The sequence below is a fragment of the Rutilus rutilus genome (genome assembly GCF_951802725.1).
Source record: "Rutilus rutilus genome assembly, chromosome: 2".
In the NCBI taxonomy this organism is placed as follows: Eukaryota; Metazoa; Chordata; class Actinopteri; order Cypriniformes; family Leuciscidae; genus Rutilus; species Rutilus rutilus.
In genome coordinates, this window is record NC_140210.1 from 21,076,473 (window position 1) to 21,101,773 (window position 25,301).

At 36.5% G+C, this 25,301-nt stretch overlaps 1 protein-coding gene across 4 annotated transcripts in view; it reads right to left on the reverse strand.

The window, feature by feature from the left end:
• The window catches only part of ank2a (ankyrin 2a, neuronal), a 79,206-nt gene that overhangs the window by 26,815 nt on the left and 27,090 nt on the right, over window positions 1–25,301 (reverse strand). For 2 of the 4 annotated variants that reach the window (XM_084402178.1, XM_084402180.1), the window contains exons 3-36: window positions 24,975–25,073; window positions 24,182–24,280; window positions 23,945–24,043; window positions 22,366–22,551; window positions 20,896–20,919; window positions 19,866–19,964; window positions 19,060–19,158; window positions 18,667–18,765; window positions 18,131–18,328; window positions 16,528–16,626; window positions 16,040–16,138; window positions 14,613–14,711; window positions 14,291–14,488; window positions 13,615–13,713; window positions 12,775–12,873; window positions 12,471–12,668; window positions 11,016–11,114; window positions 10,801–10,899; window positions 9,990–10,088; window positions 9,806–9,904; window positions 9,637–9,709; window positions 9,503–9,556; window positions 8,256–8,379; window positions 7,958–8,042; window positions 7,239–7,342; window positions 6,942–6,977; window positions 5,698–5,922; window positions 3,547–3,645; window positions 2,968–3,122; window positions 1,918–2,129; window positions 1,314–1,506; window positions 705–801; window positions 398–626; window positions 186–311 (exon numbers count right to left, since the gene is read on the reverse strand). In XM_084402178.1, coding sequence (XP_084258304.1) covers window positions 186–311; window positions 398–626; window positions 705–801; window positions 1,314–1,506; window positions 1,918–2,129; window positions 2,968–3,122; window positions 3,547–3,645; window positions 5,698–5,922; window positions 6,942–6,977; window positions 7,239–7,342; window positions 7,958–8,042; window positions 8,256–8,379; window positions 9,503–9,556; window positions 9,637–9,709; window positions 9,806–9,904; window positions 9,990–10,088; window positions 10,801–10,899; window positions 11,016–11,114; window positions 12,471–12,668; window positions 12,775–12,873; window positions 13,615–13,713; window positions 14,291–14,488; window positions 14,613–14,711; window positions 16,040–16,138; window positions 16,528–16,626; window positions 18,131–18,328; window positions 18,667–18,765; window positions 19,060–19,158; window positions 19,866–19,964; window positions 20,896–20,919; window positions 22,366–22,551; window positions 23,945–24,043; window positions 24,182–24,280; window positions 24,975–25,073 — 4,101 coding nt within the window. The remainder of the gene's footprint in view (window positions 1–185; window positions 312–397; window positions 627–704; window positions 802–1,313; window positions 1,507–1,917; window positions 2,130–2,967; window positions 3,123–3,546; window positions 3,646–5,697; window positions 5,923–6,941; window positions 6,978–7,238; window positions 7,343–7,957; window positions 8,043–8,255; window positions 8,380–9,502; window positions 9,557–9,636; window positions 9,710–9,805; window positions 9,905–9,989; window positions 10,089–10,800; window positions 10,900–11,015; window positions 11,115–12,470; window positions 12,669–12,774; window positions 12,874–13,614; window positions 13,714–14,290; window positions 14,489–14,612; window positions 14,712–16,039; window positions 16,139–16,527; window positions 16,627–18,130; window positions 18,329–18,666; window positions 18,766–19,059; window positions 19,159–19,865; window positions 19,965–20,895; window positions 20,920–22,365; window positions 22,552–23,944; window positions 24,044–24,181; window positions 24,281–24,974; window positions 25,074–25,301) is intronic. The other 2 variants (XM_084402179.1, XM_084402181.1) reach the window with 2 other exon arrangements.

Consider the following 25,301-nt stretch of genomic DNA (forward strand, 5'->3'; position numbering starts at 1 on the left):
AACAAGAGACGTTTACACAATACTGTGGCATCATATTTAAACTAGTAGGGGGCAATGTGGAGTGCTGTAACACATTTGTTTAAAGATTTGTAACTCAGTGCCTTTTTGTGCTGTGTTTAAAATGTTGAAATAATATCCCCATAGTTATCTACTATAAATAGTCCTTCAAATAACAAAGTGCTTACTTTGATAAATAGAGAAAGACGGTTTTCTTTAAAGGCATAGAAACTGAACACATGGTGCTGTCCACTTTTGGTCAGTGGGACCAGATTTCCAAAGCAGTCGGCAAAGATTGGCTTTCCCTCTAGTACCTGTAGAGATAAATATACCACCATTTAGAAAATGTTCTTGTCAATGGCACTTTTTGTTGTGACAAGACTAGCTAAACCACACTTACCTCGACATCTCGACTACGAGCCACCTCTGTGAAGTTCTCCTGCTGCTCCAGAGTTTTGTCCATCTTATCATCCGTCATACAGAAGCAGCGGAGTCGTGCTTCAATGGGGTCTAAAGTCTTGGCGAAGATGACAAACTTGGCCATATAGGGCACACAGATGATCTCACGATACAGCTGACTGGAGAAGTTCACAGACTCCTGGATCTGACGGCAATCTATGAGCCAGAACCTGGGAGAAAAAACATTTATTTAACCATTTATCAAAGGAAACCAGTCAACAAACAGATGTCACTGTAGCAGAACTAACCTTGCTGATACATTGGTGGTAAATGAAACACACTGGTTGATGAATGTCAGAGGTGTGGATCCAGTTATGTCCTCCCACTGTGCTGGAGTTGTCCCTCCTGGAAAAAAAATTGAACTATTCACACCTTCTCACATGATTTTTTTTCTCTTGGATAATTCAGATTCAGAACCAGAAAGAGCTTTATTGCCAAGTGTGTTTACACACACAAAGAATTTATCTTGGTGCCAGGATCTTCCAGTGCAGAAAAGGTACAGACATTTATAGAAATTAAGACAATAAAATGAAATATAACATCAATAATAAAGAGTATATACAATATTAAAACATTACAACAGAGAAAAAAATACACCAACAGACAGAAATATGAATGTACAGATATTCTATTTACAGATGGACAGTTTTGAGATGTTATTTACAGATGTACAATCCTGTGATGTGTTATGTATTGTTAAGGTGGAACATAGCCTGAGGGAAAAAGCTGTTCTTATGCCTGGCTGTTCTGGTGCTCAGTGCTCAGTTCAAAGAGAAAGTGGGCTGGATGTGAGGGCCCAAATTGATGGACAAAACTGTATAAACTGGGATAAACTCCTACTCTTTATCATCACATACCAGTAATGCTACATAGCAGTCGTAGAGTGGGTGTACTGCTGGTCCCGTCACTGGTTGGGCTTTTAGGGACAGGAATAGTCATTGTGATGGGCTTGTGAAACTTGCGTCTTCTGGGTTCCAACGTAACAATTGGGCTGAATGTAGCCTTACTACCCAGGATCTTCCTCACCAGATCCTCACTGATGGGCTGGGCCTAATGAAGGATGAGATTGAGATTGAATTTTTCAATTCCCTTTATCATTCTCCTTGCCTCTAAACAATGTAGGAGTAATACTGTATATTAAATAAATATTTTTAAGAAGAGCGTAACTATAATTTTTTCATACAAAATTCCATAAAATAACACATTTTAATATTTCTTGATATTTTCAATATCTTTTTTAATATAATGCATTTGTATTACTTTTGCAGATTTTTACCTTTATAAAAAAAAGGTCTATTGACACAGACGGAGCAATAAATAATCATACATTTTTTACAGTGTTGCCCTCAACATAGTGTGTGTATACAACTGATTTAACACATGTCAAAAGCTAAATAAAAAAACTCTTCTTTATACATTATAAGGTCAATGATCAAGCTTGCAAGGCACAGTGGGGATCACCTGTAGTCCCACACGTATCCGTTTAGTCAGAGCTCCCTCGGGGAACACAGCCTGGACCTGTGGAACAAGTGTGCTGCTTAGCACCCCACCCTCTGGACCAATCAGGTGACTGTCCTGTTTAATGCGGGACACCACAGCAAAGTATTGTGGGAAATCCCGGGTGATTAGGCGACATATACGCTTTTTCTCCAGCTCCTCAGGACTGTCCAGTTCTGGTGTGAAAATTACAAATAATATCTCTTAATAAATCTTTTTGTGTGTGTGTGTGCAATTTATCTAATATAAAATTAGTTGACAAAGAAGATTATGAGCATGATTTAAGGTATGCATTAAATTAAACTGTTTAGGGTTTATACAATTAAGTGTACTTAAATGGAGAATAATTATGTTTGTGTGATAATCTCACACAGAATACACTTCCAATCCAATCCAAACAAGTAGGTGTCACACTTCTGTACTAAATCACCTTTACAACTAAAGACATTAACTGTAACACATATACTACTGTTCAAATGTTTAGGGTCTGTAAGATTTTTTTTTTTAGATAAATTAATGCTTTTTAAAAAATAAATTATTCAGCAAATATGCATTAAATTGATCAAACGGGACATTAAAAAACATTTATAATGTTACAAACATTTCTGTTAAAATAAATGTTGTTCTTTCTGAATTTTGCATTCATCAAAGAATCCTGAAATAAATGTATGACGGTTTCCACAAAAATAATAGGCAGCACAACTGTTTTCAACATTGATAAAAAGTCAATGTTTCAAAGCACTAAATCAGCAAATTTCTGATAGATCATGTGACACTGAAGACTGGAGTAATGATGCTGAAAATTCAGCTTTGCCATCACAGGAATAAATTACATTTTAAAATGTATTCAAATAGAAAACAGGTCGATCTGTTTTTACTGTATTTATGATCAAATAAATGCAACCAATTATTCTGTGGCACACCACTGGCCGAGTTTAATTTAAGTGTAAGAGCAAATTTAAGGTGTGTTATGTTAATCAAACAAGTGTCTCTGTGCATTCAGGACACACTCACCTTCGTCCATGCCATTGAGTATCTGATTCAGCTCCTCTTCTGTATGGTCACAGTGATGTTCTCTCCAGCTCTCTCCTGTCTCACTGCGCAGAATCACTAACTCTCTCTCTGTCCCACGCAATGCAGCAAAGTGAGGGATCTCTACTATTACAGGCCTGCAAAAATAAGGGGTGTTATTTCAGACAAATTAATGTATGGCTTTAGACAGCATAAATTGAGGGTTGTTGTTCAGAAACAGATATTGCATCTGTGGAGGACATACAAACAGGAAAATGCAGCATGCAGCAAGGCGGAAAAAGAGAGTAAACTAAACAATGGATAATGCGATATACAGTAGACACACAGCACATGACAAATACATTCAAAGAATAACAGTAAATAACAAATGATATCAAAATGCAACAAGGGAGGAAAAGGTAAATTCATGGAACACCTCTATTTCGGAATGATAAAAACTATTAAAAAAAAAGGGACAAAATAAAAAGAATATGACATCTTGGAGATGGAGGTGTATTTAAAAGAATCAGGGGGAAATGTGGCCGGTATCCAGTGGATATTTGGCATTAGGATCTCTCCTACCCGAGGAATTTGGTGCCGGGTGGACCCAGCTGCAGAATTCTGCTGACAAGACTTTCACCCTCATTAAGAGGAGGAGGGGCTGTTGGGAGGTGGAGTTTACTGTTCCGATCGCAGCCATTAAAAAATATGTGGGAAAAAACAAGGCACACTGTGAACCTGATTTCCTGAAGATTTAGTGAGAGAGGAACATTGTTGTCATTCCTCCAAACTAGCGATGACAAGTGTCCTAACCAGATGAGATGAACACTAAAAGCTCTTACATGAGTTTTTGTCCAAACCAGCTCCTACATTTTGTTGGTCGCTTGCTCTCTATTTCAGCAGTGTCATGCCAAGCAGTGTTGTTATTGTTAAATATTAACAAAAACTATTAAAAAACTAGTTAAAAAATAAATATAAGCAAATATAAATATTAGATGAAAACTCAAACAAAAACTAGAAATGTTATATACTGTATATATATATATATATATATTTTTTTAAATACTTTCTTACTTTCAGTAATTTTATACTTCAACTTATTTTATTTTTATCTTCATATATATATATATATATACTGTATATAAATAAATAAAAATGACTAAAACTTGTATAATTTTATATAAATAAAAACTGAAAATATAAAATAAAAGCTAATTCAAAATATGAATAATTATTATAATAATATATAAATATTACTGAAATAATACTGATGCCTAGTAGCCCCATTCACTGAATCTCATAGGTCCAAAATTCACAAAATAAACAGTCTTATTGGCTAAAATTACATCACATTGCACAGCTGATTCAGTGTAGACCAGGGGTCACCAACTGGCGGACTCCGGTCCGGATCCGGACCGCAAAATGCGTCCATACGGACCGCGAAGCCTTTTGACATAATTAAATAAATTAAATTATTTATTTATTCACATTTTTATCAGGCACATTAAAGTCAACTAAGTAGAGCCGTTTGGGTCCTACAGCACAACGGGTTGCTATGGTTGCTACTACAGTTACTATTTGCTCACTGTTGCTACGTTCAGACGCGTAGTCATGCGTGCGTGAAGCGCGCAGACAGATGAAACTTTCAGCGAGTGAAAAACAATGGCATTTAAAAAAATTAAGAAAGTTGCCTCTGAAAAAAGAGTTTTCCGAGATGAATGGGTGGAAAAATACGCATTTATTCTTCCTGCATCGAGCTGTAACGTTACATGTGTCTCATTTGCTCTGAGTCTGTCGCGGTTGTCAAAAGTGGAAACATTAAACGTCATTAAGAAGCTAAACATAGGCACTTTGAAGAAACGTATCCTCAGCAGTCCGAGGTAAGGGCACGGAAAATAAATGAGCTCAAAGCCCATAATGAGCGATCTAACAGTTACACGGGTCCTCTCTCACTCATTCACCGCCCAACAACGACATTTAACGACATAATACATTTAGTTAAGTAGAGACCATACATGTAAATGAAGATAAAATGGGATATGGGATTTCTGATTTATTTGAACAGGGAGGTTTGCATTCATTGATTGTGATTGTTAATCTCAGTTCAGCCGAAAAAAGCACTTTAGTTTTCCTTTTAAATTGTTAATGTTGAAATGAATGTATGTTCAGTGCACATTTAGAGATGAAGGCATAAAGTTTCCTTTATCATATTTTTATCAGACATTGTTACTGGTTGAATTCAAATACCAAATTTTGTACCAAAGCAACTTAAAGGACATAACAGAACAGCATTAAAATCAGTTTTGTGAAGAATTACTTGTGTCTGCTTATGAAAAGACATGTTTATCCATAACATTATATTTTGTTCAATAAAAAAAAGTATTGATTTTTTAAATCTACACTCATTTCTTTAGTCTGGTAAAACCCATCAATTCACATTTTTAGGTATATAATTGTCCGGACCTCGGCTGGTGAGGAGGGTTCATTTACTGGACCTCAGGCAATTTTAGTTGAAGACCCCTGGTGTAGACTAACAAATTGATTGTCGCTGGAAACTTGTAACATCACTTCTGGTTAGGACACGTCAAACATGTTGACATATTGTTCTGCTTTGTCAGTCAAGACGAGACAAAATAGAGAACATATAACTGCGCCATACATACACAAAAGTAGACAAAAATGTTCATGGTGATACAGCATAAATGTTCAATTTCAACCTTTGCACCCGCTTACCCAAGAAACTGGGCTCCGGTGGGTCCAACTTCAATGATCTTGCCGGCGAGCCCCTCTCCCTCCACCATAGGGGGCATAGAGGCCAGTCTGTGCCTCTTCACCAGACGACATGTGACCCGTGTCGGGGCTGAGCACTTTCTAGGTGGCACAATAATGCGTAGCCCATTGTGCCGACAGCCACGCATGGCTCCGCCGCGAGCATCCACCATGAAACTGACCAGGAAGCTGTTTATATAGAACAACGGCAAGTGACAGTGAAACACACAATGCAATGCTACTTAACCCAGAAATGAAATACAGGAAGAAATACATTAAGTGTGCAAATTCTTGGTTTTAAACTTATGGATGCCACCTTGCATTATTACTAGTCTGTCTCATTTCCCAAACTTATTTTATAGGCTCTGTGGGCTTCCATATGTTTGTAAACAATCATTAATTTTGCAGTTCTCCTTGGTACTATTAGAAATTACACACTTCACCAGAAATGTTCCGGATCATATTGTTTTCTGTTTCAGGATTAACTTCTGTTAAACACTCATTTTATTATCTGATTGCGTTGCCATTATGTGTTGTAAAATTACAGACACACCGACGTACACTACCGTTCCAAAGTTTGGGGTCTGTAAGATTTTTTTCTCATGTTTGAAAGTCTCTTATGCTCACCAATACTGCATGTATTTGATTTAAAAAAAAATACAGTAATATTGCGAAATATTATTATTATTTTTTTTTAATAATTGTTTTCTATTTGAATATTTCTGAATGTAATTTATTCCTGTGATGCAAAGCTGAATTTTCAGCATCATTACTCTAGTCTTCAGTGTCAAATCATTTTAATATGCTGATTTAGTGCTCAAGAAACATTTCTTATTTTGTTGAAAACAGTAGTGCTACTTACTAATAAAACTTTTTAAAAAATCTTCCTGACCCCAAACTTTTGAGGAGTGTTGTTTAATGTCATTTATTGCTCAACAGGTAATTGGGAAAATACTGGAGGATTTAAGAAATACCATGTGTCCAGTGTCATTCAACCCATGTGAGAAATATTGAATAATATTGAATATTATTCATGGGGTTCTCTATGAATACTGAGACATGAGTAACTGTATTCATTAAAACATGCTTATTAAAATTGAATAGGCACCAATAGGCTCAAAGCGGTCAGTTGTTAAAAATACATGCAATAATGTAATAAAAGTAGATGAAGAGAGGAAGAAAAGGGGCACAAGGAAGAGAAGTGTCACCTGCTGTTGTCATGGTCAAGGCATGGGGTAGATCGGCTAAAAGCAGAACAGAAACACAATCACGAACAGCAGAGAGAGAGGCCGAGAGTGATTTAGAGAGATGATGTGAGTGTAATAAATGAAAAAACAAAGAGCATGAAATAACAATATGAGAGGAACTTGAGTAGCTGTCATTCATGGTCCATAAGAGTGGCATCTAATGCAATGCCTGCTTTGAACAAGGATACACACCTTGTGTAGGACAGGGGAGGCATGTGTGTGTGTTTGTCTTTTTGAGTGTGTATGAAACCTACTAACCCTGACTGCAGAAGAGTGCTGGTTAGCACCACATTATCCAGATGTTCAGCACCCCAGCTCAGTCGATATGAGTCCTTCTCATGCTCTCGAGAGAACGCTGACACCTGACAAACAACAAAATCAGACTATAACATAACAACACATCATGAGATAAAAACCTAAAGCCCATTTACTGTTAATATTCTATTATCGTATTTAATAACATTTTTAATTAGCCTTTATTTTTATATTTTCAGCTTTAATTTCAATTTAAATGGTTCGTAAACCCGTAAGACTCTCGTTCATCTTTTTGATGAACCTGAGAGATTTCTGTCCCTCCATTTACAGAAAGCCTAAACTAAATCTGTTCATCATATACAGCAATCTAGTCTCTTTTTGGACAAAGAATTGGACTAAACCGCTCAATTTATATGGATTAGTTTTACTTTCACTTTATGACTTTTTGAAGCGTCAATTATAGTATTATTTTTTTTTGTCATTTTGAATTAGCTTTTATTTTTATATTTTTCAGTTTAAATTTTAGTTTAAGTTTTAGTACTTAAATGTATTCATTTTAGTTAGTTGCAAAGGCACCATTTCTAATTCTAAGTTTTAATGTACTATAATATTTATATTTTATTTGATTTCATCTTTATTTCAATCACTAATAGTTTCAGTTAATGATAACAACACTGGCCCAAATGTTAAATGAAAAGTACATACGAGGTGCGATAGTTCACCTTATGAAACTGGTGGCTGGAGATCATGTCCTCAATCAAGATTCCTTCACCCCTGTAAGCAAGATGACTGGGGGTCTCATGGGACCTGTGGTAGGACAATACAAGCATGTGGGCAAGACAGCATTATGTGTGTATTTGTGAGAGCCAAATCCCCAGAAACATCAACAAATGTTTCAATTAAATCTGTCTCAACCAATGGTGTGTTTGGGGGCGGGGCTAACTGTAATAAGCTTTTAGAAGGAATTAGCTTGTTTTTTGAATAGTTAAATATTATTTTGTGTGTGTAAATTTTCTTTACCGGTCTAGGTTGTGGGTGTAGCTCATGCCGTCCAGGTAGTGTCCAGGTAGAGAGTCATCACCAAGTTCTCTCAGGTCCTCTGCTCTCAGGTACTCCCCTCCATCACCTGTCATTGTGTCCTCACCTGCTCATACACACATTTACAGTATGGATTGATTAATACTGTCAATTTGACAGACTGATGAACTGAGTGTGGGCTGATCAAATGACTTGCTTGATTAAATGATGGACTGACTAGTCTGTAGTTTAATAAAAAGCCCAAATCGTGACTTTATTTCTATTTCTTTGGACATTCTATTCTCTCTCATTTTCTGATCCAATATAAATGCAAATGAAACAGAATCCTTTTGAAATTCAGATCAAATAACATTTATTATGAACCTTCAGATTTGTGATGGTAAAGATTTAAAAAAGGAAACAGAAAGAACAAAATAAAACCCATTAAAAAGTAAAATAAATAAAGATGAATCTATCTATTATTGTCTTAACATATTAATTTGCTTATTTATTCTGTCATCTAATATGAGCAATAGTAATAGTGCCATAACAAGCAACGCTAACTCATTATGTAGGTTTTATTTAATTAAAAATGCTCAGTGCCCCACAGATATCATGTATTCTCATTTTATGATTTAAAAAATCAGAGATGCGAACTCATCAGGGGTAAAAAAAAGTGACAAAGATAGAGTTATGATGAGAGGATTTGCGAGAATGTAGAATGCAGTCAGTGAAGTTGCGTTAAACAAAAACTTGTTCAGAGTGGATTCTGTCTAAGATACAGTAAACACCTCTGATTGGCCATTGCTTATAACAGAGATGCCTGTGATTGGCAACAGTACTCAATGCAAAAAAACAAAACAAAAAACATGTTGGAAATAGAAAAAGTGTTTTAAAAGCAGTCGCACACACATGGAAACCTACCTCCCACCACCATTTTAAAAACCTGCCGGATCTACACAAATCACACACATGACCTATTTTGGATTCAAATGGCGAATTTCGCAAAAAGGTGACAAGTTTGCATCCCTGAAAAATGATCCCCCAGATTAGCACAAATAACTAAGAACAAAGTTAGTTTTCCACGGTTTAGTTTTCTACACACAATAATCATGCTGGTTGCAGTTAGCACACAAACTGCAAACCATACGTTGGAATAGATACAGAATGAACTGAACAGATTTTGGGCAAATGCAGTATTGTTAGTATAGGGGTGAGTTTGGTTCACTCTATATCTATAGCCTTTATACCTTCGATCTCCATAGAGACTTCAGTAAAAAGCTCCTCCTCCATCTGATGCTGGGCTATAGAGGCACATCAGCTTTTACATAGACATATGAAATCCTAACTATGCATAATGTAAGTTAATAAAACAGTATCTTACCCTCCTCATCAGACACATCCAGAACTTCTGTCATTGTCTCTGGAACATTCATTTTGTGTTTCTCTGTCACCGTCTACAGTAGTTGAAATAAACAAGGCATTCAACATACACACTCTACTGTTTATGCATACATCAAAAGTTCTTAATATGTAAAGTCAAGGATACGTACGGTTGTTGTTGTGATTATTTCCTCAGTAACAACTTTCAGAGTGTCCACCACTGAGATGTACCCCAGACGTTTAGCAATAGAGAGTGCTGTGTTACCATTCTGAGAGAAATTGAGTGTGAGGTTAGAGGACAGAGATACTGTACAGTATTAATATCATTTCTGTAAGTACGAGTGTGTCCCTCACCATGGTGACGGCATTAGGCTTGGCCCCATGCTGCAACAGGACATTGATTATGTGTGTGTTTCCCTGCTGAGCAGCTTGGTGAAGTGGCGTGTAGCCGTTCTGAAAAACAAAACAAAAAAACATCAATACAGTAAACTATGAAAGCTTGTTTCTGACACAGAATAAAACAATTTAAAATATAATTGCGACTTTTTATCTCACAATTCTTCTCACAATTGCGAGTTTACATCTCACAATTCTCACTTTATTTCTCGCAATTCAGAATTGCGTGATAAAACTCGCAATTGCGAGAATTAAAGTCAGAATTGCGAGATATAAACTCGCAATTGCGAGGAATAAAGAATTGTGAGATATATACTCGCAATTGTGAGTTATAAAGTCAAATTATAACTTTTTTCACAGAATTGCGAGTTTATATCTCACAATTCTGACTTTATAATTCACAATTACGAGTTTATATCATGCAATTCTGAGGAAAATACAAATCTTACAACAGAATTGTTTGATAAAAAGTCGCAATAAAATATTAAGCTTATAAATTAAAAAAAATATATAAAAATCATAATACAATAATAAGTAGATAAATACCACTATGCTTGTTGTGTATAAATTAATTCATAAAATAAAACAATTGCAGTACTTTTAAAACCAATCACAGATATCAGCAACATCCATCCATTAATTCAATCATAGTACAAATAGTTCATTACTGAAAAAGATGAAATGAATAGTTTATTACATAATTATTAATTGGGTTATCAAGTCACATAATGAAAGAATTTAAAGAAATATAAATATATTAAACTCTTACCTTAGTTTTTGAATTGACATTAGCGCCATTTTGCAAAAGGAAATTAACCGTTTTTACATTTCCATAGTGACAAGCAACAATAAGAGGAGTGTAGCCCAACTAGAAGAAACAACCAAATTTCACATTAGCTGAACACTTTCTTTCCAAATTATTATTTTTAAAAATAAAAATACAGTAAAGAACCACAGTAATATAAAACTACGAGTCATGCTTACTTTGGTCTGTTGGTCTATGTTGGCATCGTGCTTGACGAGTATTTCAGCCACATGCACTCTGTCCTCCTGAGCAGAGAGGTGAAGAGGAGTAAGACCACTCTGAAAAAAAAAAAAAAAAGAAATTATGAACCAACTCATGTTTATTGCATGGCTCTCTGGAATACTTATTTCTGATTGGTCACTTGCTGAATTCTACAGACTAATATTTTTTTTTTTGTGGCCCTATTATATTAGCAAATGGTTTCTTTCTACTAATTTGCTAATGCACAAGTGGACTGGAGATAACAGTCTATGGGGACGCTCTGTTTACATGGTCCCTAATCCGTTTCTATTTGGACTAGTAGCATAGTTGGAATAAAAAATGAATTGCCCACTGTAAGGGGTGGTTTAAACCTTTTGTAATCCAATCTATTGGACATATAAACACTTGATCAGGCAAAAAAAAAAACTGTAAAGTTCTGCGCATGTGCAATGATGTAGAAATGGCTTAATGATGTTGAGACACTGATGTAGTTAAAAAAAAAAAAATGATGTTGTTGAATCGAATAGAGTGTAATAAATGACTGTCGTTTCATTCTAAAATTCTCATTCCACTTATCGTCTATGAAGTGCTGCAGGAGAATGTCGTCCCAGTAGTACTTGCTTCGGACTCTCATCCACAGATGTGTTGTTTTGGGGCGCGGGAAATGGTGTTTTTACAGCTTGATAAATACAAGCAGCACAGCATAAAGCTTCATATGCTCGTCGTCTCCCAATCAGGACCCGAAATAGATAAATATTAAGTCTGCTTTTTAAAACAAAGAAAAGAAGCGATGGCAGGATGATGATTTGTTTGCGCCAACAGCGGGATACTCTGTATATTCGTGCAGTGTGCTCATGTCAAAAGATCAAATCCCATTTGAAGCTTGTGTGTTATAAACGCGCACATCAACCCGATCACTTAATTTAGCGTTCATGTCTGATTTAATTCTGATTAAAACAAAAAAATGTCCATGTAAACGTAGCTAGTGTCAACATTTAGTCAGTTTGGATGAAAAAAAATATGGTAAATAAGTTCAGGGTATCACTGAAGGATCAAATTTAAGGCTTTTATAAGGCATATATATATAGGCCTATAAGATTTTATTCATTTCAGATTTAATTAATTCATTTCAGATTTAATTAATTCATTTCAGATTTAATTAATTCATAGCCTTTTGAAGTTTAATAATCACATTAGCCTAAGCCATATCGTGATTCCAGCACATGTCCCATTTCGTCAAAAATTTATAGCTCGTGGTTTTTACAGCCATAGGCTGCGCAATGCTGTGACATTTTCAATGAAAATTCATTGATTGGTTAGTGTGAGTGATAAACACTGTCATGTTAACCGTTCCAAGATGGCAGATGCTTTGATGTGTCTGGAGCGGTCGAATGTGGATCCTACGTATACATATCTATGGGTCTAGATCTCACCTTAGTGACAGCATTGACGTGTGCACCCCTCTCCAGCAGTAGGGAAGCCATCTCTGCGTGCCCCTCCTGAGACGCCAGGTGTAACGGACTCACACCCTGCTTGGTCAATGCATTTGTCTCTGCTCCATACTGAAGCAGCGCAGAGGCAATCTGAGTCTGGTTCTTCTTCGACGCAATGTGGAGAGGTGTATAGCCATTCTGCACAGAAAGAGATTGACACAAACCATCAGAAAATACATTTTGGTGGTATTGCTGGATTCAGCAACAGATATTTGTCATTTTTCAATCAATTTAAGATTAGCACCTTAGCAGTAGCATGAGGTGAGGCCCCTTTCTCCAAGAGCATCATCGCCACCTGCTGGTTATCATAGTGAGCAGCTACATGCAGAGGTGTCAGACCGTACTGTTTCAGAAAGACAAATATAGATAGAAAATAGCAATAATGAACACATATTTTCTAAATAAAAATTGGTAGCACTTTATTTTGATAGTCCACATTTGGCATTCTACTAAATATGTCAACTACCAGTCATAAGAGAATTAGACTGTCTGCTTAAAGCCCCCCCTGTGATAAAAATAAATAAAAAATCACGTTTTTAATGTTGTTTATATGTCTATGTGTTGTTTTTAAGACAAACCATGTGCAAATTCATTAGTCAGCACCATTGCTGAGTATTTTCTCCTTAAAACAGTAAACCAACCAAAAACAGCCTCAAAATCGCGGTTTGAAATCGCTGGTGCTTCTGATGTCACAAACTACCTTGTATCCAATCAACGCATGATCGTCAACGAGTGGATCTCTGAGCTGGTGTGAGTGAGTGGAGGCGGGGCTAATTTGCATATTCATAGAACCGCGTATACTAAATGAGGCAAGGGTGTAGAGTTACATTCAAGATATTTTAAGGCATAAAGACTCTTTTTTTTTTTTTAAGGAAAAAACTTTTAAATATTTTATCTAATGGTGATCAAAGATGAGTTTTAAGGGATACATTTGCTACGGGGGACTTTAAGAACTGCTTTACACTTTATTTTGATGGTTCCCCAACAGACTTTGCAAGTAGCTTAACAGTCTACTAATACTCTAATGAAAGTTAGCATAATGTGAGTAGTGTAGTGAGTAGGTGATTAAAGTTTTGACTTTCACCTTTCCAGAATCATCAAGAAGTGCTCTTTTCTGTAGGAGGAGTTTTGCCACATCCAGGCTTCCATACTTAGCAGCAACATGTAGAGGAGTAAAACCTTTCTATTAAGGGGAAGGATATTTATCTTTAGTTAAATACATACGCTATTGTACAAAAATGCGTGGTCTGTAAGATTTTATATATATTTTTAAAGACATTAATACTTTTACTCAGCAAGGACACAGTAAACTGATCAAAAGATTTCGATTTCAAATAAATGCTGTTCTTTTTTACTTTATCAAACAATCCTGAAAAAAAAAAAGGTTTAAAGGCAAAAAAGGCAGCACAACCGTTTTCAAGTGTGGTAATAATAATGAGAAATGTTTCTTGAGCACCAAATCAGCATATTTTAATGATTCATGACGGATCATGTGACACTGAAGACTTGAGTAATGATGCTGAAGTTATTTGAATATGTAATAATATGTCACAATACTACGGTTTTTACTATATTTTTTAATTAAATAAATGCAGCCTTGGTGAGCATAAGAGACTTCTTTCAAAGACATAAAAAAAAAATCGACCACAAACTTTTGAATGCTAGTTTATATACAAAATAATAGGGTTAGTGACCTAACATTTGATAATATATTTGAAAGAGGGTCTGTATTTGTTTCACAGATATGCCTGCAGTCGCACCTTCGTGGAGAGCGAGTGAGACGCTCCGGCCTCCAGCAGCACCTCAGCCGTGTCCACCTGTCCTTCACGAGCGGAGATGTGCAGAGGTGTGTATCCATTAGTGGTGGAAGCATCAGGGTGAGCCATGTGCTGCAGTAACAGCTGCACGATCTCTGTCTGACCCAGGCGAGACGCAATGTGAAGGGGCGTCTGATCCTCCTGGAGGGAGAAATCAGATAGAAAGAGTGAGAGAAATACAGATATAGGATATATTTAAATCTCTATTTGTGGTCATTAATATCTGTATTTTCGCTTTCTTCTGTAAGTGTTTTTATTGACTCACTCTGGCCATGGCATCCACCAGAGCGCCGTTCCTTAGCAAACATCGCACCACCTCCATCTGTCCTGCCCTTGCAGCCATGTGCAATGCTGTCTCACCACGCTGAGGACAAACACAGTCAGTAATACAGGAGATGCAATGCTGTGTAGGCCTTTTACTTAATTTAGAGGAGAGAACAAAGGACTGGAGATTATTTAGAGAACTTAAAAATGTTGCAAGCTGATACCGCAAGCATAAGCACCACAGAGTGTGCCAAAGCATGAGTTAATCCACGACTCTGACACTATAGGGTGTGCGATATGTATCGTCTATGATAATATTGTGATTGTTGTATTAATGATGTGCGAGCTGGCATTATCGAGTATGTCACTCACTTCACAAAAAATGTTTTCAGAGTCCACACATTCACTGCAGCAAAAATAGTTACAAAACAGAGCAGAACCACTGGGCATCTCTGAGCAACCCAGCTAACAGGGAACGTTCTCAGATTGTTGGCTAACATTCTGGCAAGGTTCTCTCAAAGTTATTATTAACATTTTTCTAGTAACATGAATGGAATATCTGTTCAAAGCTATCTGGTCTTTAAAAAAACATTGTTTATAAATTTTTTTCTGAAACGTTTTAGTTGGATGTTCATATAATGTTTTTTTTTCAATGTTACTACTTATTCCAGAACGTTCAGAGAACTTTCAGAAGTAACATTCCCATATTGTTTGAAGCATTATAAAACTGAATGTTTAATGCTTAATGTTTGTATAACCAAGAGCTTTTATTTTTTATAAACATTTAAAAAACTGAATGTTTGAATGTTCAGGGAATATTTTCATAACTTAATGGGAACGTTAGCAAAATGTTCTTATAATAAATAGAATAGACAGACAGACAAAGCAGTGTTTCATTACTGAATGAATCTCTTGGTTTAAGTTTCATATTTTAAAATATAATTATTTCATATTTCAATTTGAACTTTTTTTTCTTTCTTTTTTTACAATCTTACAATATTATTATACAATTGTAATTGCAGTGTAGATACATGTGACATCTGATGTAAATACATCTAACTGCTACTGCAAAAATGTTCGATTTTGATTTAATTTGACTGGTAACAGCCCTATAGTGTCTTATTCTAATTGAATTTATTGATTAAATCTAAGAATTTGTCATAAAAGATTACGCATTTAATAAGGCTTCTAAAGGTAAAAATGCCCCTGGAAATCAATTTAGGGAGTCAAGCATTGCCCCTTAATGGAAAAGTTAATTTGTGTCACAGTAATTTGTGTCCCAAATAAAAAGATTTGGGAGTACGCTCCACAAAAGGCCTAAACTAGCCAAGGTATCGCAGCACAAAAACACATTTCGACAAAAAAAAAAAAAAGTCAATAAAAGAAATATATGGTACAAAATGTACATCATGATGATTATGTACTCACAATATTACAGACATCAGGTGAGGCTCCATTCTGTAGCAGCAGGAGAACGATATTGAGGTGCCCCATAAATGCTGAAACATGGATTGGTGTCAGGCCGGACTAGGGAGAAAGAGAGGAGAGTGAGATACAGGAGCTCAAACACTGAGCAATGAATGAGCAAGCAGCGCTCGAGTCAGCAGGTCAACAAGAGGAACCAATCTCCAATAAATGTAAGCATATCAAATCCACTCTTATTTGCATTCATATTACTTTGGCAGACACTTTTATTGTAAGCGATTAACATTGAATTTAATGTATGTTTTTGCAGTTCATGCATTCTCTGGGAATCAGACCCATGAATTTGGCATTGTTAGTGGTAATAATTAGAGAAAATGTAATTATTAAAATCTAAATAATGAACCTCTACAAAGTTACATGGCAAATTAGATATTATCCATCCTAAATAGTATGCAAAGTAGGGCACAGTCACATACTACCAAGACTCTCACCTCAGTGATGGCTTGGATTGAGGCGCCGTATTTAACCAGGAGTTCCATGACTTTCACTCTGTTCTTCTTGCAGGCAATATGTAGAGGAGTAAAGCCATTCTGAAAAAAACATAAACATATTTAAACACATCACTAGCTATGTTTCAATCCAAAGTTGCTCATTGAACCTATGCACTGATTTGGAATATCGCATAAAACATTTGGGAAATGTTGTAGTGGCAACCACCTAAACCGAGACCAAGTCCAGAGTGTGTTGAGATCAAGACAAGAACAAGATTTGGAGGGGTTGGGACCAAGACAAGACCAAGACAGTGCGAGACTGAATCAAGACCAAGACCAAGACCAGACCAGCACTCCTTACATTTAAATTATAATTATACTGGAAATTATACTTTTAAATATGAAACCAAAACCACCAGTAGGTGGTGTCAAATCACTTAATGAGTGAGTCACGATTCGTTCAAAGCAGCAGACTGATTCTGTAAAGGAACACTGCTGTGTTCAATACACATTTCTGCTATGAATTTATTTGGAACCATTTTCGTTGCCAAAATAGCAAAAACTTAATTACTTAACATTAACTTCTTGTTCATTTAACTTTTGTATAAAATCAATATTATGTTTGAAATCATGCTCATATTTGTGAAAACAGCTCTCTTGCTCTTGTTATAATGCTTAATTACATCATAAGTTATAATATAATAAAACAAAACAAGATCTTATACTTTTTTGCAATCATATCTTTAATTATTTTGGGCATTAATTTGGGCATAACTAATTTTGGTAATTAAATCAAATTAATTCAAACAAATTTTTTGACAATTCCCCAGTAATTACTGACCCAGCACAACAGTAACAAGTTATTTATTGTATTTGAAGCAGGAAGTTTTCATCCAAATCTCATTAATAAATAACAACAAAATAAATAAGACAATGCATCAGCAATTTAGTTGTGGTCTTGACCGGTCTTGAAATAAAATCACAAGTCCTTTTAGTCTGAGACCAAGACAAGACCAGGTACAAGTGCGGTCGAGACCGAGACAAGACTGAGACCTTCAAAAAAATGACCAAGACTACTCGAATACTACAATACTACATTTGGGCTACTACAAGTTGCTTCAATTGGGGAAGCAATAAACACTGACATGTTATCTTGTGTTCTGAGGTGGATGCTTGGTGTTTGGGAAGGCAATTGTGTTGCAGTTCTGGGATAAAATAATACCCAACCATTTCCAGACTTTGGCTCAGGCATTTTTAGAATGACCAATCTAACATTTGAAATACTGTGCAATGAAGCTAGTCCACTAGTTGTTCCAGTTATCCAATCACATCCTCTGTTGAGTAAAGTTTGTTGCTGCGCATCGAGGGATTTATTCTGTAAATGTGTTTCCATTGCTGTTTATGCGCATGTCTTCTTAAAGGATAAAACATTATGAGCACATATTTATTTTATGCAAATATTCGTATTTTATGGCATTTCCATCCTTTTTTTTTTTTTTGGTGATAAACCAAAATTTGCATAAAAATAAGTGGATGGAAACATACTAATGCTGATTGACACAATGCACATTGATTTTACCATATTTTAAAGACAAAGAATTACCAGTGCTCTAGCATTAGGATTTGCTTTCTTATCCAGCAGTAATTTTGTGACTCTGTAGTGACCACAGTGGGCAGCAACATGAAGGGCGGTCAGGTAGTCGAGTGTTACATCATCAACCGGTGCCTTGTGTTGCAGCAGGTGTTTCACACAATCGACGTGATCGCCCTGAGCAGACATGTGCAGCGGGGACAGTCCGTTCTGTGTGTGGTAAAATACAGAGAGAGAAAAAAACAGTGCTGTGGTGGCACCATGGAGCAGTAATACTATGAGATGATGAGACAATTATATTATATGATTACCATATTCATGTACAAAAGTGATAGCACACTGCTTTTAGTTTTTTAAAGGAAATTATTACCTTTATCAAGCAAGGACGCATTCAATTGATTATAGTAAAGACGTGTGTGTGTGTGTGTGTGACTTGAACCTGAATGCACACTGACTCATGGGGACTCGTGTCACAGTGGGGACCTAAATTGAGCAGTTAGAAATTAGCAGTTTTTAGGAAGCACTTAGAAACGTATGGTTCCATGTACCTTGGTCCGTGCCAGTATGGGAGCTCCTTTTTCAAGCAGTATTTCCACTGCAGTGTCATGTCCACTTCTGGCTGCGCAGTGCAGAGGTGTTAGGCCATCCTGTTCAACAGAGAGAAGACAAAAACAATCAAACAGCATATTCAAAAACTCACACATATAAATGTACATGCACAATGTATTATTAAACCAACTTGCACAAATCCACATGAAAACACTTTTTTACTTAAGACAGTATGAATCGGCATTCGTAATGCATTGCTCACAAAAAATGCTATTCTTTTCATATATTGAAGTACATTTAGTAAATGTTTCTCTAAACGGCTGTTAACAGTACAGGTAGAGGGCGCTTGTTTACAGCCAGCATTTTGATGGAACGACAGTATTGATACTCACCCTGGTCTTGGCATCAATCTGAGACCCCCTGTCTAGCAGCAGATCAATCATGTTGGTATTTCCTCGTTTTGAGGCCACATGGAGAGGGGTTATACCATTCTAAACAAAACAGTACATCTTTTAGGATAGATTATAGTGAACTAAACCATTAAACCAAGAGACTGTCTGCTCAAATCCAGGGAAAGCAAAAGATGAATTGCAACTGTTTGCTTCATATATGTGAAACCTGATAGTATATGAAATTCATGTTACACTAAACGACAATCCATTAGATCGACTGTGACAAAATCTGGTTAACTGTGCACATCAAAATTTTCCCTGTAGAAGGATATTTTACCAAAACATGATAACTGTGTGATTTCTGTGAATAACATCTTAAATATCAGTCCGTTTCTTAGAGAAAGCTATTGCATGGATTTAGAAGACTTTCCCACTTTTTCAGAGACAAGGCTTTAAGTCTAGTTCCAGATTAAAATGCATTTTTTAGCTGTTTTAATGTATTTAAATATGTCAGTGCCATTGTTTTGAAGCACATCAATTATGTTTTTTTTTTTTTTCTAAGGCATGTTTATAAAAGCTACTTAAATGTCCTAATTGAACCAAGGCCTAATCCTGGCTTAATCTAAGCCCTGTCTGTGAAACTGCTTTATATAATAATTTGCCTAATTGTAAGTGATGCATCCAAAATCCTAGTACATTGAGTAAGGCAAAAGGACTTGGACAATATATATTATTTGTATGAGGTGTAGAATCACAAAAAGTATGCTATAATAGACAATATAACTTTTTTAGGTTTTAGATCATACCCTGGCTGTGAAGTCTACAGCCGCCCCTCTGTTGAGCAGCAGCGTGGCCACATTAACATTACCGTAGTGAGCAGCAATATGCAGAGGAGTGAAGCCACTCTGTTAGACAATGGAATAGTATTGGGATAAAAGAAGGGATAGAACAAGGGAAAGAGGAAAACAGAATGAAGTTAAATTTGCTAGTGCTAGTCTTCCAACTAAGTTAAAACATCCATCATCCATGATCTTCCATGCAGCATTCCAATGAATCATCACATTTGTGCTAAAACTTAACAGAAAGAAAAGAATGGCAAAGTAAAAGTGTCTGGATTCTCATCTGCTACCAATGGATCCAACCACACCATGCACTAGAGTGAATAAAAAGTAAAAATTTTGATGAAATAAGAAACAGAAATATTAGATTTGCACGTTATAATATACGAGCACATTCCCAGTGTCATGAGAGAGAGATGAGAAGTTTCTCAGTGACAATGAAAGAAAAAAAAGATGATGAACAAAATATCTGAACAAATGTTAGTCAGCAACTACTCACTACATATTACTAAAGGTGAATGTATAGATAGGAAATTGGCATTGTCTGTCTTACTGAGTTTGTTTGGTGGTGCCATTGTTTTCTTACCTTTCCATTCTGACAGACATGGTGCAATTTAAAAAACAGAATTAACAAAAAGGTGCAGCAAAATGTGACCGAGAGACTTCTACACAGACAGTGAGAGTGACAGCATGAGTTCACATGCACAATTAAGAGTTAAACGTCTGTTTAGCCTGTTAGTAAAATCATAAGTGGTATTAAATAACACAATGAACCCCTATTTCCTGATCAAAACATCATGATGAGCAAGAAACACCCATACATTTTGAGAAAACAGTGTTGCACTAAAATAAAAACAACAATGTGTCATGCACTACATTTAAAGGGACAAGACTCTACTCTTCCCATGCACTGTAAAAGAAAAGTTCAATGTCAAGTAGCACATTAGGCTTTACAAGAGTCAAGACGAATGCAGGATTCTGTTGAGAATCTTAATACCTCTGTAGTCCTGTTGACCATCATCTGAGGAAAAAACATGGTATTTTTATTAATTTGGCTTTTTAAAAAACTTTTATTTTTATTTTTATCTTAAAAGGAGCAATCGAAAAGCATGACTATAATTCAGTGAAGGAAAATAATATCAATCTCAATAGCTTAAAGAACCTCAATGAAAATATCTGTGACAAGACTAATTAATGAATAAATAAATCCTTTTAAAATAATTGAGCGCAGTGACGTTAAAAATATGATTACCATATTGATATACCATGGTATTTTACAGGCCTGTAAAACTCTAAGGCTTGGTTTCACAGACAGGGTTTAGATTAAGCTAAGATTAGGCCTTAGTTTAATTAGGTTAAATTTACCATTACTGGTGTGCATCTTGAGACAAATAAATGGCTCTGACATATTTTAAGATATGCCAGTGCAAGTTGCTTTCAGTTAAAACAGCTCAGACATGCATTTTAGTCTGGGACTAGTCTTAAGCTTTGTCTGTGAAACCAGGGGTAAAGTTCAAAGAACACCATGGTACAACGATACTCTACACGTACCAAATGAAAAAAACACCATTACTATGCTAACTTTTCAAACAATACAGGATACTATCATGACACCATGTAGAGGTCTGCAATCCACGGGAAAAGTTTTGAATTGCTGAGTGCGGGAGGGAAGATAGTAATATGTGTGCGAGAAGCGGGAGAAAGAAATTACTCGTAGGCTACTGCAAAATATAATTATCTGATAATAACAGCAAGCAAAAATCTGTCACTGGAGATCTGAAGCTTTGCATGTGTGGAAATTGTAAAAATAGCCACGAAACGAGACAGACCTCACCGGACCAGGACTGAAAAATCTGTGTAGACCTCTTCCGACGGGCTTTTGCGAGAGAGAATTGGACAAAACGTGAAAGTTTCGGGTGGGAGCGGGATAAAATATATATATTTTTTTGGGAGGGAGCAATAAAGAATCTCGCAGGAGCCCCAGACAGCATATATATCCGGGCCTCATCTGGGCCACCTATGGCACATATGGCTCAGTTCTGGCAGCGGCAAAAGTCAAATGGGCCCTATCTAGCCCACACACATCAAGCAGGTTTTAGTGTGAGTTAATTGTGGCTTGCTGTGTGTGGCCCAGATGTTGTGACCTTTTCCGCTGCCAGAACTGAGCCATATGTGCCATAGTTGGCCCAGATGAGGCCCGTCAATGTATGCTATTGCCAACACTCAGGTTGAGTTATCGAAGGGGCCAGAAGAATGTGGGAGATGTGGGCCACAACTGGGCCAGATGTCATTTGCTATCTGGGGTGGAATTTAAAAGTCCATCCTGTGCAGACCTCTAACACCATGTCTAAAAATTGTATTACCATCCGTAAAACCATGGTATTACAAACATGTCTAAAAACCATATTATTGCTATAGTACCAACCAAAAGCATGAACATGAAATCCCCACTCCTTTACTCTCTTACCTTGGACTGGACATCAGCATTATGGTCGTTCTGGAGCAGCAAAGCAGCAGACTTGGTGTCATCTTTGCGGGCCGCGATGTGGAGAGCTGGCAGGCGGACTTTACCTTTCGTGTCATGTTCCAGGAGCAAAGAGACCACCTGATTATGACCCTGCTGCAGAGCAATGGCCAGAGGAGTGAAGCCATCCTAGAAACGGAGAGAACAGATAGACAGAGATTAACAAACAGAACCATCTCTTTGTTCAGACACAAAAACCATAACCAGCTTGACCAATATGCAGGTTAAAACCAAGTTGAACCAGCAAATGAACAGGCAAGAAACCATAAAGCATCTGATGCTATTAGTTGGATTTTCTAGCAGTGATGAATATGATTTCAAATCATTCAAGATTGAGATTTCACTTCCATCCAGTTTTAGACAGTCTTTACCTTGTATGTTTGATAAACAATATCATATATGTAGTCAAAGAAAAGAAGCAAGTCATCAAAATCACAGCCTGTGTGTAATGTGCAAATGATCTCCTCTTTTAAAGAAGACCTATTATGCCCTTTTACAAAGTCTTGATTTTGTTTTTGTGGTCTACTAGAATAGTTTTTCATGCTTGAATGTTTAAAAAACTAAAAAGAAATTCACGTTTTATATTGTTGCAGCACCTCTTTACCCACTCTGTCAGTAGCGCTCTGTTTAGCTTCAGTCTCTATGAAGCCCCTCCTTCCGAAAAGCACAATGGGCTCTGATTGGTCGGCTGGACCAGTGGGTTGTGATTGGTCAACTGCTTTGAGCGTGTTTCGGAAATGTCACACCCCCTTACCATAACCACGAGTTTCAACACACTACTTACTCAATCAGGCCCCCCTTTTTTGCATATGCCTAGGGTGGAAATTATTCAAATGAGCGATATTATGAGTTTGTACGCGGAAGAAAACTCAAGACTCCAATCAAGGTGTTTCTGGGAGTTCAGAAAAAGTGTGTCACAGTGTCTGGTGGTTCCCTGGGTTAAACACTAGAGGTCCTCAGTTTTCACGGTGTCTATGCATTCTCACTACAATTCCCAGGATCCTGTCTGTCACTGATTGTTCATTGCCTTACAGCTGTTTCTCGTCACCTTGTTAGCACTTGTGTGTATATACCCTGTCTGTTTCAGTGTTTGTCACGGAGTCCTTGTCTATTGTCCCCACACTTCTGTTGTTAATTTGAGCCTGTTTCTAGTGTTTATCTTTTATGTTTTTGGATTGCCTTTTGGATTTTGACCTTTGCCTGGACTGGTTGTGAGTACGGATTACCCTTTAATAAAACACTGCTTTTGGATCTCTAATTCCCTGTGTGTGTGTGTCGTGACAAAGTGCTTACTGATATCGAGAATAACTCACTTTGGAGTGGACTTTGTAACTTTGCAGACCTTTTTCATGGTCAAACAGCCACATTACACACTAAAGAAAGTTGAAAATGTAAAAAAAAAAAAAAAAAAAAGCATAATAGGTCCTCTTTAAGAGACACAGATATACTTGTATGGGCATGTTGCAAAGAATAGAAACACACACACACACACACACACACACACTCACTCGCAATCACAAACCTCTGTGGCTGTGCTCTGGTTTCCACCATTCTCCAGAAGATATCGCACAACATCCAGATGATTCTCTTGAGCAGCCATATAAAGTGGACTGAAGCCATTCTATAGCAACATACAGGTACTGTAAAGCTTAATATTATAACAATTTATAAAATAATACTTAATTATTAAATTAATATTAATTATTAATATTTGATTGTATATTATTATTATACTTTATATAATTTATGCTTTTCTCACCTGCGATTGGGAGTTTACATCTGCTCCTCTTTTCACCAACAGCTTCGCAACCTCTTTCTGCCCAGCCAGACAAGCAATGTGTAATGCAGTGTTCCCTTTCTGAAGAGGAAAGGGAGATACATATTAATTGTGCACTTGTTTGCTTGTGAGTATGTTCATACTTGTGTGAATCACAAAGGGTCGACACTGAAAAAAGCTGAAAAAAATTATGAATTAGTCTTGTGGGTTTGATTTACAGTCAAAATATCCCAATAAATTACATTAAAAAAAATATCTATAACAAGATATCGAAACAACATACTTTTACTTCAGAAGCAAAATTGCATTAGATATTAGGACATTTTCAAAGAAAATATAAAATATTTCTTAACCCAAAAACAACTTTTTATCTTTTTTTATGCACAAATCTAAGAAGTTTATGCTTAAAACAAGAAAAGCTATTTGCCAATCAGGACATTTGACCTGATTCACTCACTGCTTGCATGAAATTGCAGAAATCTTATCAGGCAAAAAGGACTTTTATGAATCTAGTCCATAATAATAATAAAAAAGGTCCTTGCAGTATAGAGCTCTCTGCTGTCAGTGTGATTGCTGGTCATTTGTTTATAGTTCCTGGCTTGTGTGGGTGTGTCTGTTTGGCCCTGTGTGTCAGATGACAGGAGTCAACAGAGTCCAACTGTACTCATCATATCACAGTGCTGGATGACTAACATTCCATCAGATTTACTTTCTCTAGCCATTTGGGAATCACATACCCCTCTTTCCAATTTGTGAGTGTTTATGTGTGCTTAACCTTGGTTGAAGAGTCCACGGTCGCACCCCTCTCCAGCAGCTCCTCCACTAGCCCCACGTGACCCTCTTTGGCTGCTAGATGGAGCGCATTGAGTCCGTTCTAAGTGCAAAGTGGGACATGATTAATACATTTTCTATTAGTGCAAATGATAGATAGCAGGAAAATTTGACAAGGGTAATACTAGAACAAAAATTGTTCCTATACTCTACACTAATGATCACTCATATGATTTCTCTTAATTGATTACTAAATATAGGACATTGTTATGTATAGCTCTAGAAAAAAAATAAAGACGATTAATTAAAAGATTAAAGATTATGGTTAATC